The 16,376-nt window shown below is 43.3% G+C and overlaps 1 protein-coding gene across 3 annotated transcripts in view; it reads right to left on the reverse strand.

Moving 5' to 3' along the window:
- The window catches only part of Bicd1 (bicaudal D homolog 1 (Drosophila)), a 98,101-nt gene that overhangs the window by 22,184 nt on the left and 59,541 nt on the right, over window positions 1-16,376 (reverse strand). For all 3 annotated transcript variants that reach the window (XM_013033442.1, XM_013033440.1, XM_013033441.1), the window contains exons 4-5: window positions 15,601-16,026; window positions 1,829-2,923 (exon numbers count right to left, since the gene is read on the reverse strand). In XM_013033442.1, the coding sequence (XP_012888896.1) occupies window positions 1,829-2,923; window positions 15,601-16,026 (1,521 nt within the window). The remainder of the gene's footprint in view (window positions 1-1,828; window positions 2,924-15,600; window positions 16,027-16,376) is intronic.

Here is a 16,376-nt window from a genome sequence, read left to right on the forward strand (position 1 = left end):
ATGGTCAGGACAGTAGTTCAATCAATGCTTCATGCAGATTGATGAAAGGGTAAGGGCTTCAGCTATGGAGAGAGCCAAAACACTTTATCCAAGAAGGATTTTATTAACAAGTTAAAAAAGAGAGAGAGAACATATTCCTAATGAAATATATTACAAACCAAATATTTTTGTGCCATGCTATATGGCCTTAAACATAGAATAAAAGACATAAATAGTGCCAGTGGCTCGTGCCAGTAATCCTAGCCACTCAGGAAGCTGTGCTGAGGATTGCAGTTCAAAGTCAGCCCGGGCAGGAAAATCCATGAGACTCTTTATCTCCAATTAACCACCAGAAAACTGGAAGAGGCACTGTGCCTCACTCAAAGTGGCAGAGTGTTACCCTTGAGCACAAAAACGCAGGGACAGCACCTAGGCCCTGAGTTCAAGCCCCAGGACCACCACCAAAAAACAAACAACAACAACTACAAAAAAATACACCAAACCAAACTTTGTAATATGGACTGCCTAGATACTCTAACATTTTCTACTCCATTAAGGTGATGAACAAAATAAAGTTCCACCTTATCCTTAGGTATGTATATGAGATGTTTATAGTGTAAGCCATAGTACCGCTCAGGGTAAGGATACCTCAGGGAACTTGGGGAACAGATACCTGAAGGGAACCAGAAAGCTGCACTGAGTCATGTAAGGATCAGGGGACAGTGAGAGGAGCTTTGACTAAAACATTTACCTTCTCTATGGGGCTGGGAAGGTGGCTCAGTGGTAGAGTGCTTGCCTTCCATGCATGAGGCCCTGGGTTTGATTCCGTAGCACCACATAAGCAGAAAAAGCTGGAAGTGGCGCTGTAGCTCAAGTGGTAGAGTGCTAGCCTTGAGCTGAAGAGCTGAGGGACAGTGCCCAGGCCCACAGTTCAGGCCCCACGTCCAGCAAAAAACAAAACATTTACCTTATCTCTCAGTCCCTATCACTCCCCTTTCTGCTTGCATTTTTATCAAGTTAATTTGTGGTGATGGTGCGCGGTGGCAGGGGAAACAGGGGGTACTGGTACTGGGACTTGAACTCAGGACCTTGTGCTCTTCCTCCCTCTTCCCTCCCCCCCAGTTGTGGGGCTTGAACTCTGGGCTTGGGCGCTGTTCCTCAGCTCTTCAGCTCAAAGGCGACTGTTCTATCACTTGAGCCACAGCACCACTTCTGGTATTCTGAGTGGTTTACTGGAGATAAGAGTCTCACAGACTTTCATGCCCAGGCTGGCTTTGAAAGTGATCCTCAGATCTCAGACTCCTGAATAGCTAGGATTTTAGGCATATGCCCAGTTCCCACCTCTTTCTGGACTTTTTGACTCAAGGCTGGCCCTTTACCACTTGAGACACGCCTCCATTTCAGACTTCTTTTGCTGGTTACCTGGAGATAAAGTCTCGCAGGCTTTTCTATCCAGGCTGGCTTTGAATTAGACCCTCAGATCTCAGTTGCTAAGATTACAGATGTGAGCCACCATGACCAGGAAGTCTGAACTCTTTTTTTTTTTTTGGGGGGGGGTCCAGACGTGGGGCCTGAACTCTGGGCCTGGGTGCTGTCCCTCAGCGATTTAGCTCAAGGCTAGCACTCTACCACTTGAGCCACAGCACCACTTCCGGCTTTTTTCTTTTTGCTTATGTGGTGCTGAGGAATCGAACCCAGGGCCTCATGCATGCAAGGCAAGCGCTCTACCACTGAGCCACCTTCCCAGCCCAAGTCTGAACTCTTATCTTGATCATCCTGGGAATTCCATCAAATCAGGGACTTTCAGCCTTCTTGCCCTAACATGCTGACATGGGTAGACAGGAATTACCTGTTTATTGGCCTTCAGTACAGCCCGAAGGGTGGCGATCTGTTCCCTCTTTGTGCTCAGCAAGGACTTGAGCTTGAGGATCTCTTCCATTAAGGCTTCCTTGTCTTTATCAATCATGGGGGCCAGCTCCCGAGCCGCTGCTCTCTGACGAGACAGTTGCAAGGACCTGTCCACCGCCTTCTGCAGGTGCTTAATCTGATCCCGGATGATGGCATTGAGGTTGTAGATGTTCATTGGTTCTTTGCGAATGTCACTCGTGTCTAACACTGGAGAGGAGGGGGGCGCGGTGATGACAGGAGAGATTGTGGGGGTTTTCGTTGGACTCGGCTCTTTGCTAGCCTCAGCATTTTCTTTGGGACCTGGATCTGATGAGGTCTTGGGTTCTACTGCAGATGCCACCCCCCGCCTGGCGAGTCGTGGTGACAAGAGTCCCCTGGGGTCATCTGGCCCCTTCAGACTGCCACTCCGGGTGACTCTGCTTTGTCTATAATAGTCCAACATCACCCTGTTGGGAGTCTCATTGTTACACAGACACACATGATGATAAAGCTGAGCAAGCTCTTCGCTGAATGTGACCAGCTCATCCTGGGCCGTGTTCAGTGTATTGTGATTTTCATTGGCGATGCTGGTCATCTTTTGCAGCTCTTTCTCCATGTGTGCCATCTGCTCGCCGCTCTCCTTGGTGGTCTTCTCCAGGTTTGTCACCTGCTCATCATACATCTGGATCTTACTCTCGTACTTAGCCTTGTCTTCTGTATAGTTCTCCACAGACTTATTGTATTTCTCTTTTAAGGCCTTAATTTCTGCTTTCAAATCAATCACCTCGGTGACCGCAACCCGGTATTTGCATTCGAGGATCTCCAAGCCATTGATGTCTACCTCATAGTCGTGGGCCTCCTCTGTGGAGTCCCGGCCCTTCTCCCCATCCAGCTCTGCTTTCAGTTCCTTGCTGCTCTGCAAGCCTCTCATGGCATTTACATGCTCTGTGAGCCGGTGTACTCGCTCATGCTGCTCCGTCAGCGCACCCTTGGTGTGCTCCAGCTGGGTCTGTGACTCTTGCAGGTTGGCCAAAAGAATGGCCTTTTCCCTCTCTACCTGCAATGCAAAAGACAGTCTCTGAATGGCTTCAATGGGATGGTGAGCTTGATCCAGTTAACACCTGCATGTTCAAAAAACTGCACCTTTAATCCTACCTACTCAGGAGGCTGAGAGATGAGGATAACCATTCAAAGCCAGCCTGGGCAGAAAAGTCTGTGAGGCTCTTTTTTGTTTTGTTTGGTCATGGGGCTAGAACTCTGGGTCTGGGCACTGTCCCTGAACTCTTCAGCTCAAGGCTAGTGCTCTACCACTTGAGCCACTGTGCCACTTCCAGTTTTCTGGTGGTTTATTGGAGTTAGGAGACTCATGAGTCTCCTGGGCTGCCAGGGCTGGCTTTGAACCACGATCCTCAGATCTCAGCCTCTTGAGTAGCCAGGATTACAGGTGTGAGCCACCAGTGCCAGGCTCTTTATTTCCAATAAACTACATGGAAAAGGCTGAAAGTGGCACTATGACTTAAGTGGTAGAGATCTAGCTTTGAGCACAAAGCAGCTCAGGGATAGCACCCAGGCCCTGAGTTCAAGCCTGAGGCCCAGCAAAACAAAAAACAAAAACGACTCTAGTAGCTGGTGCCAGCACTCCTGCTTGTAATCCTAGCTACTCAGGAGTCTAAGAGCTGAGAATCGAGGTTCAAAGCCAAGCCTGGGCAGGAAAGTTCGTGAAACTCTTATCTCCAGTGAACCAGCAAAAAACTGGAAGTGGAGCTGTACTTCAAGTGGTAGAGTGCTAGTCTTGAGCATAAAAGCTGAGGAACAGCAGCTGAGGAACAGGCCCTGAGTTCAAACCCCAGGACTACCACAAAAAATAAAATAAAATTTAAAAAACTGTAGCAGATCCAATATTCCCATGATATAAAATTAACTTAGAGGGGCTGGGAAGGTGGCTCAGTGGTAGAGCGCTTGCCTTGCATGCATGAGGCCCTAGGTTTGATTCCTCAGCACCACATAAGCAGGAAAAAAAAAAAGCTGGAAGTGATTCTGTAGTTCAAGTGGTAGAGCGCTAGCCTTGAGCTGAAGAGCTGAGGGACAGCGCTTAGGCCCAGAGTTCAGGCCCCACGACCAGACCAAAAAATTAAAAAAAAAAAGAATTAACTTAGGGTAGGTTTCTTTTTTCTTTTTTTGGGTCCGGTCATGGGCCTGAACTTTGGGCCTGGGCGCTGTCCCTCAGCTCTTCAGCTCAAGGCTAGCGCTCTACCACTTGAGCCACAGCACCACTTCCGGCTTTTTTTCCCCTGCTTATGTGGTGCTGAGGAATCGAACCCAGGGCCTCATGTATGTAAGGCAAGCACTCTACCACTGAGCCACCTTCCCTGCCCTAGCGTAGGTTTCTTATTCAAGTTTTTTATTTCTTTCTTTGTACTGGAGCTTGACCTCAGGGCCTGAGCACTGTCCTTTAGCTTTTTGCTTCAGGCTAGCAATCTACCACTTGAGCCACAGGTACACTTCTGGTTTTTTGCTAATCAACTCAAGATAAGAATCTCATAGGGGCTGGGAAGGTGGCTCAGTGGTAGAGGGCTTGCCTTGCATGCTCAAGGCCCTGGGTTCAATTCTTCAGCACCACATAAGCAAAAAGAAAAAAGCCGGAAGTGGAGCTGTGGCTCAAGTGGTAGAGCGCTAGCCTGAGCTGAAGAGCTAAGGGACAGGGTCCAGGCCCAGAGTTCAGGCCCCAAGACCGGACCCCCCCCCCCAAAAAAAAAGAATCTCATAGTCTTTCTTGCCCAGGCTAGCTTTGAACTGTGATCCTCAGATCTGAGTAGCTGGGATTACAGGCCTGAGCCACCAGTACCGGGCTTATTCAGCAATTTTGATAAGTCAATCTAAAAAGTATATAATTCACAATATGGTATTTGATGGAAAGCAATCCATTTGAATTTTTCATAAAGGAAATGGAGAATCTAAATATTCAATTACTGGCATTATGATCAATCTCAATAGATATGGAGTCCAGGAGTTTTTGCTGTTTTTTTTCCTTGAAACTTCAATGCCCTTCCTCTAAGAGCCTCAATATTATTTCATTAGTGGACATGACAACGCTGTTTCCAAAAGCCCTTCAATAGGAAAAGCCTTCAGAAAAAAGACAAAAATCAAACCAAAATGAACTGTGGCACAAGGATGTTTCAGAGGGAAAAGTATTCTGATAAATGAAGTAACATGCTCAGCACTTCGTCTCACATCTGTAATCCTAGCTACTCAGGAGGCTGAGTTCTGTGGATCGCAGTTCAAAGTCAGACTGGGGAAAAAAAGTCCCTGAGAATCTTATCTCCAATTAACCAACAAAAAGCCTAGAAGTGGAGGCATGGTTCAAGTGGTAGAGCACCAGTCATGAGCAAAAAAGACAAGCAAGAGCACAAGGCCTTGAGCATACACGCAACAAAGTGGTAATATATTTAGAACTGCTTTTGGTCCATATGCTGGCTGAGAGTTCATATTTAACACATACATTTTCAATGGCTGAAAGGACAAAAGTCTACCAGTTTCTTCACAAGTAATACATGAAGAAAGCCTCCTCTCTTTCATGTGTGTACTAGATACAATCCTGTTTCCAATGCCCAATAAATTTCTTTTTTTTTTTTCTTTTGTCAGTTGTGGGGCTTGAACTCAGGGCCTGAGCATGGCCCTTGAGCTCTCCCCTCTCCCCTAAGAGCTGAGGCTCAAACTCAGGACAAAAACTCAGGGTCCTGCACTTTCTAGGTAAGTGCTCTTCCAACTGAGCTAAATCCCCAACCCATCCTTGAGCTTTTTTGCTCAAGACTAGCACTGTTCCACTTTGAGCCATGACTCCACTTTCAGTTTTCTGGTGTTTAATTGGAAGTAATAGTCTCATAGACTTTGCTGCCTGAGTTGACTTTGAATCATGATTCTTAGATCTCAGCCTCCTGAGTAGCTAAGATTACAGGCATGAGCCACTAGTACCTGGTCTCAACTGATTTTATCAGAAATATATTGGGCATGGGAGCTGAGCACTGGCGACTCATGACAGAGCTCAAGCCCATGACTAACAAAAAAATAAATAAATAAAAAATAAAAATAAAAATCAACTGAGTATAAAATTTATATTAGTGTATATTATACATTGATAATTGAACATATGTAGAGTATATATAATTATATGCAATATATAAATGTTATCAATTATATGCATATATACTTATACAAATGTAGTAAATAATAAATAAAATTATGATAAATATAAGTATGTATTTACATGTGCATATATTATATACAACATAAGCATATTTATATCACATATATCATATGCAATATATAGATATATGTAATATTATATACTATATATTATACAATATATTTATGTATTACATAGATATATATTATATGATATATAGGATAGACTGAGTCCTCTTCCCTAGAAAATTAAGGTGATCTGGCCAAAAATAATATTAAATTACTCAGTTACAGATGAATGTATAAACCTCCAGCATTCTATTACGGCTCTGTGTATCCTAAATTGGATTTGGATTTTGAAGAGCAAGTGTTCAGACCATTTCAGCGTCCTTGTGCTTTGAATGAACAAGTGCAGAGCACTTTAAAGCTGAAAACAACTTTATATTTTAAGTGCCACTATTTTAATCTCTGTCTGTAGACTAACAGACTTGTATCTAAGATACTTGAGGAGTTAATTATAGTCTTATACTGTGACTAAGAATAGCTACTGATTTCTCTTCCTTTATAGACTTCTTTCTGGAACTGAGGGATTTTTTTTAGGGGTACTGCCGGTTGTTTGGCCAGAAAACCTATGTGCCGCATGTAAAATATAGCCTAAGAATACAGTATATGCTAGCCATTACTGCTGTTAATATATCCTTCTGAAGTTATTTTTAATTTCACTGGTTTATTGTTAATATATTTGCATGTAACTGGATAGATTCATGAAAGAACAAAGAAAAGATCATCAGAACTCATATTTTTGGGTGTATGCTGGTCCTGGGGCTTGAACTCTGGGCCTGGGTGCTGTCCCCAAGCTTTGGTGCTCAAGGCCAGTGCTCTACCACTTGAGCCACAGTTCCACTTTCAGCTTTTTTGGTGCTTAATTGGTAATTAGAGTCTCACAGACTCTCTTGACTGGGCTGGCTTTGAACTGCAATTCTCAGATCTGTCTCTTGAATAGCTAGGAATATAGGTGTGAGCCACCGGCACCAGGCCTTCACCTCCCTCTGCTTTTTTTTTTTTTTTTTAAACTTTTGGAATCGGTGTATGCAACCCAGGCTAGTCTCAAATTTTCAATTCTCCTATCTGTTGGTAGTGTGCTAACATGCCTAACCTGCATTTTCCTTGCCTTTGCTTGCCTCCACATCTTAGCTAGTCTAATAACAAGGCAATGCAGACAGGCGTCTCTCCTGGGCACTGACTTCAATTCTTCTGGATCTATCCCCAGAAGCAGGACTGATGAGTCACCAGCAATTCTATGTTTAGGTTTTGTTGAGTCATCTGACTCTCAACCTGACACCTGAATGATCAGTGTCATTGTTATAGCAACCTAAGGATAAGTCTTATCAGTATGTGCAAAGAGAATTAAGATGCAAATAATATTCTTTGCTTGAAAGGAAGTAAGTTTGGGAAATGCGTATCTGAGTGGGCCCTTATAGAAGAGAACTCTGTAAAGAAAGATTTCAGAGAACAAAGAAATACCAGGGGAAGGAATCCATCAATCATAAGAGTCTAGACTTTGGAGAGTACAGAAATAAAGGAAATCTCCCATGAACACACCCAGAGGCTCAAGTCAGTCAGCTGGTTAAGAACTCAAAATAGGCCAAGTGCTGGTGGTTCACACCTGTAATCCTAGCTAATCAGGAGGCTGAGATCTGAGGATCTCGGTTCCAAGCTAGGGCAGGCAGGAAAGTCCATGAGGCTCTTATCTCTCAGAAAAAAGCTGGAAGTCGAGTTGTGGCTCAAGTAGTAGAGCCTTGAGTGAGAATTCTCATTTACTTTTTAGTGATAGCACAAAGCCATGAGTTTAAGCTCTAGTACTAGCACAAAAATAAACAAACAAAAAAATAAAAACGGGCTGGGAATGTGGCTTTTGGTATAGCACTTGACTGGCATGCATGAAGCCCTGGGTTCAATTCCTCAGTACCACATAAATAGAAAAAAGCCAGAAGTGGCACTGTGGCTCAAGTGGTAGAGTGCTAGCCCTGAGCAAAAGAAGCTTAGGGACAGTGCCTAGGCCCTGAATTCAAGCCCCAGGACAAAGACAACAACAACAACAACAACAAAACCTACTCCATACAACTGCTACAATTAAATGGAGTATATATATTTACACATATAGTATATATATATATATATATACATACTATACACTATATATACTATATAGTGTATATATATACATATATATACATACACTATATATACTATATAGTGTATGTATATATATATACATACATATATATATACATACACTATATAGTGTATGTATATACATACATACATACATACATACATATATATATACATATACTATATAGTATATATAGCAAATTTCCATCACACCTCTGACCATTTTTACAGAAAAAATTAAATTTTTTTTTATTGGAGTACATCCAAATATAACATGAATCCATTTCTTCCATTATCAACCAGACCACAACAAAACACTAATTTATATTCTACAGAAACATTTTTTTCTCACACTACATGTGAAATTATCGTTACTTTTTTTTTGGCAGTGATAGGATTTGAACTCAGGGCCTGAAGTTCTTGCTTGTCTCTTCTGCTCACAGCTGGTGTTCTAACCACTTGACCTACACCTCTAGCCAAGCATTTTGTTAACTGGAGTGTCTCATGGATTTGACTGCTTTGCTGGCTTTGAACCTTTACCCTTGTGAGCCACTAGTGCTACTCACCTATAAAATTATATAATCAGTGGGAAGAGAGAAGGGGAAGAAGTGGGGAATGGAGGAGAGGAGAGTTGAGGAAAAAAAAGGAAAGGAGAGGGGAGGGAGGGGAAAGGAAGAAGGGAAGGAGGAAGAGAAGGAGGAGGAAAAGGAGATTCTCTGGTTAGACTGTGTGAATGTAAAGTTAAACAGAGGGCTGCTTATTGAAGGAAGAAATTTCATCACCAGCATTCAAGACTTCTTTAAATTGATTAAGTAATTTAGCTGGTTTTTCCAGTCAGAGACTACTTATTTTCATTCTAATAAAACTAATTAAGGTACTTGATTGTCACTGGAAAACATCAACTAAGGTCTATTTGAATCAGTGAGGTCTTCAGGGGACCAAAAAGTCAAAACGATTTTTCCAATAATAATCTAAGGCTCACTAGGCGTTAGTGGTTCACGGCTGTAATCCTAGTGACTCAGGAGGCTGAGATCTGAGGATCGCCGTTTGAAGCCAGCCTGGCCAGGAAAGTCCATGAAACTCTTACCTCCAATTAACCACAAGAAAAACTAGAAGTGAGGGGCTGGGAATGTGGCTCAGCGGTAGAGTGCTTGCCTAGCATGCATGAAGCCCTGGGTTCTATTCCTCAGTACCAAATACACAGAAAAAAGCCAGAGGTGGTGCTTGTGGCTCAAATGGGAGAGTGCTAGCCTTGAACAAAAAAGCTCAGGGACAGTGTTCAGGCCTTGAGTTCAAGACCCATGACTGACAAAAACAAAAACTAAAGAACAAAACACCCAACAACCTAAAGCTTACTTTGGGAAATACAGGCTGGCACCAAATGCTCTGGTAATTACCAAGGCCTCTTGACAAGTTTATAAAGATGCTCAGATGAATAAAATGTATTTTAACTGTATTTCTAGTGTTACATGAAAATTAGCATAATTAACTAAAATCTAGAGTTTTGTTAATGATTACTCCAAAACCCAGGAAGACAAAATGAAGTAAAATATTCATCTCAAATTTCTTTGGGGGAAAAAAAACACCCTCTAGCTTGGCACTGGTAGCTCATGCCTATAATCCTAGCTGGCTACTCAGGAGGCTGAGATCTGAGGATCATAGTTCAAAGCCAGCCTATGCAGAAAAGTCCACAAGCCTCTTATCTCCAATTAACCACTAAAAAGCCAGAAGTGGAGGTGAAGCTCAAGTGGTAAAGCACTAGCCTTGAGCACAAAAGCTAGGCAAAGTACAAGGTCATGAATCCAAGCTCCTGTGCCAACACACACACACACACACACACACACACACACACACACACCTTTATATAAAGGCTGATATAGGTACCAGTCTACTATCCCTTGCCTTCTGCACCCTTTCCGTGGTTCATCTATTCAATGACATGTTCAACAAAATGATAGCAGAACCTACTTGACACCTTAAAAACTGATGGCAGTTTCCACTTAGATACTAACAATTCTCCAAAGCTGGAAAGAGCTTGCTCCAGGGTTTTAAGTTTCACTATGTTTCTGAGATGAGGGTCATATTGTTCAGGCTGCCTTGAATTCCTGGACGCAAGCAATCTTCTTGCTGCAGCCGACAGAAAGCCTGACACTACAGCTATTCACTTCTGCCCAGCTAGATTTTGAGCCTTATTCTTACCATCTCCCAGCAGATGGCAGTATAACATTGACTTGATGTATTGGGGGCTGTATGTGCTAACATTCAAGCAGAGAAAATATAATTTATTCTTATTCTTATTTATTTATTTATATATTTATGGTCAGTCATGGGCTTGAACTCTGGGCCTGGGTGCTGTCCTTGAAGCTCTTAAGCTCAAGGCTAGGACTCTATCACTTGAGCCACAGCCCCACTTCTGGTTTTCTGATAGTTAATTGGAGATAAGAGTCTCATGGACTTTCCTGCCTGGGCTGGCTTTGAACTGAGATCCTCAGATCTCAGACTCCTGAGTAGCTAGGATTACAGGTGTGAGCCACCAGCACCAGGCTAAGAACAGAGGGGGGTAAAAAAAAATTAAAAAAATATATATATGGAGTCTTACAAGGTAAAAAAAGACCAACAAAGTACAACCTAGGTTTGCTATCTTCAAAATAATTCTTCAAAATTCGTGTGTGTGTGTGTGTGTGTGTGTAATGAGGCCTAAATTCAGACCATGGGTGTTATCCCTTAGCTTTTCCTCTCAAGGCTGGTGTTCGACTATTTGGGTCACAAATCCATTTTTGGCTTTTTGTTGGTTAATTGGAGATAAGATTCTCATGGACTTTCCTGTCCAAGCTGGCTTTGAACCACTCTCCTCTCTGCTCTTAGCCTCCTAAGTAACTAGGATTACAGGTGTGAGTCTTCAGTGTCCAGCTTTACATTTAACTTTAATTGACAGATAAAAGTAATATTTGACATGTGCAACAGAATGTTCTGAAATAGTGATACATTGTGAAATGGCTAAATTAAACTAATTAACATATGCATGGCCTCATATATTTCTCAGTTTAAAAATCGGCTTTCTTAGTGGGTTTGAAGAAAAAACACATTGTTTTAGTTATGTGTGTGTATATGCCAGTACTGGAGCTTGAACTCAGGGCCTAGGTGTTATCCCTTAGCTTTTTCCACTCAAGGCTAGTGGTGACATGAACCTTGTGACATGAACCAACAGCGCCCAACATCAAAGGGTTTGTTGTTGTTGTTGTTGTTGTTGTTGTTTGTTTTCCCAGCCCCAAAATGGAAAATTTTTAAGATTTTTTCCCCCCAATTAAGAACCCCTTTGATGGGCTGGGAAGGTGGCTCAGTGGTAGAATGCTTGCTTTGCATGCATGAGGCCATGGGTTTGATTTCTCAGTACCACATAAGTAGAAAAAACCAGAAGTGGCACTGTGGCTCAAGTGGTAGAGCACTAGCCTTGAGCTGAAGATCTGAGGGACAGCGCCCAGGCCCAGAGTTCAGACCCCACAACCTAAATAAATAAATAAATAAATTCCATTTTGCCGAGCGCCAATGGCTCATACCTGTAATCCTAGCTACTCAGGAGGCTGAGATTATAAGGATCATGGTTCAAAGTCAGCCTGGGCAGGAAAGTTCATGAGACTCAGATCTCCAATAAGCCACCAGAAAACCAGAAGTTGCATTGTGGCTCAAGTGGTAGAGCACTAGCCTTGAGCTGAAGAGCTGAGGATCAGTGCCCAGGCCCAGAGTTCAGGCCCCACGACTGACAAAAATAAATAAATAAATAAAATTCCATTTTGCCAAACACTGTTGGCTCATGTCTATAATCCTAACTACTTAGAGGGCTGGGATCTAAAAATCATGGTTCAAAGCCAACCTGGGCAGGAAAGGCCATGAGACTCTTACTTCCAGTCAACCACCAGAAAAATGGAAGTGGTGCTGTGCCTCGAAGTGGTAGAGCACTAGCCTGGAGCAAAAGAGCTCAGAGACAGCGCGCAGGCCCTGAGTTCAAGCTCCACCACTGACAAAAACAAAAACAAAAATGTTGTCTCTATTTTCCCTTTAGGATGCTATATCCTGGTCTGTGTGCCTTAATGTTGTCACCAACTGTCCACAATGACTATGCACAGGCACACAGCTGTCACTAGATAATATTTTGGATTCATGCCCAGAGAAATCTTGAGAGTTGGGAACTATGAAAATACCAGCTATCACATCCCAATAAGCTGAGGCTCCACAGGACTTAGAAGTGGCAGCAATGCCAGGCCTGTAACAGCTACAAGTCAGAGTTCAAAAACTGGAAAGAAATGTTGTATCCTAACTCCCAGGGACAGCCTGCCACTCAGCAGGCTGCAATCAAAAGATCACAGTCCCAAGACAACCCCAGGCAGAAAAAAATCTGAGAGACTCTTATTGAACCAGTAAAATGCCTGACTAGAAGCATGAATCAAGTGGTAGAGTGCCAGCAGTGAGAGAATAAGCCCTGAACTCCAAGCCCTGGTATTGGTGGTGGTAATAATAAAAATAATAATAGCAAGACTAGCAACAGGTAAAAAAGTTGGGTGCTTTATAAATTAAATGGTAAAAAATAATAGTTTGTGGTGCGTGTGTGTGTGTGTGTGTGTGTGTGTGTGTGTGTGTGTGTGTGTGTGTGTGTGTGTGTGTCCTGGGGCTTGAACTCAGGGGCACTGTCCTTGAGCTTTTTTTGGTCAATCTTGAGTCTTGAACTCTGGCCCTGGGCGCTATCCCTCAGCTCTTCAGCTCAAGGCTAGTGCTCTACCACTTGCGCCCCAGTACCACTTCTGGCTTTTTGATAGTTAACTGGAGATAAGAGTTCTGCCTGGGCTGGCTTTGAACCATGATCCTCATCTCAGCCTCCTAAGTAGCTAGGATTACAGGTGTGAACCAACAGCACCTGGCTTGTCCCTGAGCTTTTGTGCTCAAGGCTAACGCTCTACCACTTGAGTCACAGCACCACTTCTGGCTTTGGTGATTCATTGGAGATAAGAGTATCATGGACTCTTATACCTAGGCTGGCTTGGAACTGTGATCCTCCAGATCTCAGCTTCCTGAGTAGCTGGGATTACAGATGTGAAGTATCAGTGCAGGGCTCTCATAATCCCATTTTATGGGAAGTTCAAGTGTTAAACCTCAAAAAAAAAAAAAAAAGCTAGCAGCTGACCCGCAGTCAGCTGGAATGTGTGGGAACTGTTGGTCATGCTATTGACTAAGGTGATATAACTGGTACTTACTGGGTGGGGCAGAGTTGGGACTAGGGATGCTGAGCCTCCTGTAACTTGGGAGAGCTACAGTGAGGTCTGGTCCGATTCCCACATGTCAATCTCACTGTTGAGGGCTACTTTCTTATTCTTCTTCAACATTCTTCTTTTTTTTCCTGCTAGCACCAGAGCTTGAACTCAAGGCCTTGCACCCCCATTTGGCTTTTTCATTCCAGTCTGTGTTCTACCACTTGAGCACACCTCCACTTCGGCTGTTTTGCTGGTTAACTGGAGTAAAAGTGTTACAAATTTGTCTGCCTGGGCTTGGCTTTCAACCATGATTCTCAAATCTCAGCCTCCTGAGGGCTAGGATTATATGCTCATCTCTGAAACCAAATTCAATACTAAGAAAGCAAATACTCTCTTAGAAACTTCTTCCTCAAAAAATAAATGATTGGCCAAGTCTTAAGCCTCTCATTACCAGCTATTTTGGAGGGATAATATTGCGATTGAAGAGTAAGCTTCAAATTTAATCACCTACTACGTTTGTTAAACTGGTTCCTGGTTGGGTAAATCTATAGGAGTCCAGTAATTTGCAGAACATTTAAATCCCAGATGGCAGTGAAGCCACAATCTGGCAGAGAAGATTTCCATTAGCATTTGATTAGGGACTAGCAGTAAAACAAAAAGCTTAAGAAGACATAGGCCAGTGCCTGTGGCTCACACCTGTAACCCTAGCTACTCAGAAAGCTGAGATCTGAGGATAGCGGTTCAAAGCCAGCCCAGGCAGGAAAAGTCCAGGAGACTCTTTTCTCCAATTAACTACCAGAAAACCAGAAATGGAGCTGTAGCTCAAAGTGATAGGACACTAGCCTTGATCAACAGAGCTCAGGGACAGTGCCCAGGCTCTGAGTTCAAGCCTCACAACCACCAACATCACCAACATCAACAAAAGACAATTTACTAAGATAAAGTTAAAAGTCTGAATGAACATTCATAAGGTATTTGTTTGGAAGATGCTAAAAATTGAAGACTTAGCTCATGTTGGAATATCTAAAACCTTTTGGCTTCAGATTTTCAACCTGTATTTGTAATTGTAGGTCTCCTGGCTAATTTATATCTAGGAAATTTTTGTGCCTTTTTTGGAGTTGGTTTGTTTGTGCCAGTCCTAGGGCTTGAACTTAGGGCCCCGCTTGGGCATTGTTCCTGAGCTCCCCCCGCCCCCCTCACGGTTAGCTCTCTACTACTAGAGTTACAGCTCTACTTCCGGCTTTTTGGTGGTTAATTGAAGATGTCTCACAGACTTTCCTGCCCAGGCAGACTTCAAACTGTAATCTTCAGATCTCAGCCTCCCAGCTTCTTTTGTGCCTTTTAAAGCTTAAGAGTGTTCCTAGGAAAAGCCACTTGGAACTGTATAGTTGTTTGCAATGGAGAAATGCATTTACTGCCTTTTTACTTGTATAAAGTTTTTGGAAGTCAGTCAGGGCCCTAGCTACTCAGGATCACAGTTCCACGCCAGCCCAGGCAGGAAAGCCCATGAGTCTATCTCCAATTAAAATTATTAAAATTATCTCCAGTAAAAAGCTGGAAATGGAGCTGTGGTTTAAGTTATAGAGTGTAAGCTAATGACATATTCGAGGCCTGCTCTCGAATGAGTGTACAGTGTAAACATCAGATATTAGAGGCCTGGTCTGGAGCAAAAAAAAATCCTTGAGAATAGAGGTGTGGCTCAAGTGACATCCTTGAGGGGAAAAAGCAAATCAAGAGCACTAGGTTCAAGTCCCAGTACTGGTATATTCACACACATGGATACACACACAATAATAATAATAATAATAAAAAATCTGGGACTAAAACATGCAAACCAGAAATCTCTCAACCCACCAGGCACTGGTGGCTCACACCTGTAATCCTAGCTACTCAGGAGGCTGAGATGTGAGGATCACAGTTTGAAGCCAGGCCAGGCAGAAAAGCCCAGGAGACTCCTATCTCCGAGTTACTACCTAAAGGACAGAAGTGGCGCTGTGGCTCAAGTAGGACAGTGTTAGCCTTGAGCACAAAAACTAAGGGGCAGCATTCAGTCCTAAGTTCAAACCCCAGGACCCACCAAAAAATAAACAAAAAATTTTAAAATCCCACCACTAGCCCCAGGCCAAGGTCTTACCTGCATAAGCTGCTGCTTCAATTTCTGTATCTCTGAAATGTTCAGCTCACTGAATAAATCCGAGACTGGGTGCAAGGACTCTCCTTTCCTTAAGGCTGGGGTCCGATAGTCTCCATTCAGCTTCACCAGAGGCCCGTGGATATGTCCATTCATCTTCTCGTCGTTATTCGGCTCGCCAGACTCCTCGGAGAACTTGAGTCCATCCACTGAGAGACTGATGTGGTTGTCGCTGAGATTGATGTACTGGGCCAGCTCCTTCCTCAGGTTGTTTTTTTGCTCTCTCTCATTCTTTAATGTCTCCAGGGCCTCCTCCAGCTGGTGCTCAGCGATTTCTTTCAACCGGATGGCATCCTCTAGCTGGCTGTTCAGCAGGACCGTCTCTTCTTCAAATCGTTTAATCTCATGCTTTAAGCCCTCATATTCAACCTGTATTAGATAGGTTAGAGAAGATTCATAAAACTAAAATTTGGGTCTTACAAAACTGCCATTGGACACTCTAGTGGCCTTAAATCCTGAAAAAGAATCTAACATCAGGCTAGAAAATAATGTAATGCTGGGTGCTGCTGGCTCACACTTGTAATCCTAGCTACACAGGAGGCTGAGATATGAGGATCACAGTTCAAAGCCAGCCTGCGCAGGAAAGTCCATGAGATTTTTTTTGTTTTGTTTTGTTTTGTTTGGGTCCGGTTGTGGGGCCTGAACTCTGGGCCTGGGCGCTGTCCCTCAGCTCTTCAGCTCAAGGCTAGCGCTCTACCACTTGAGCCACAGTGCCACTT

Source organism: Dipodomys ordii, unplaced genomic scaffold (genome assembly GCF_000151885.1).
Source record: "Dipodomys ordii isolate 6190 unplaced genomic scaffold, Dord_2.0 Scaffold167, whole genome shotgun sequence".
Classification (NCBI taxonomy): Eukaryota; Metazoa; Chordata; class Mammalia; order Rodentia; family Heteromyidae; genus Dipodomys; species Dipodomys ordii.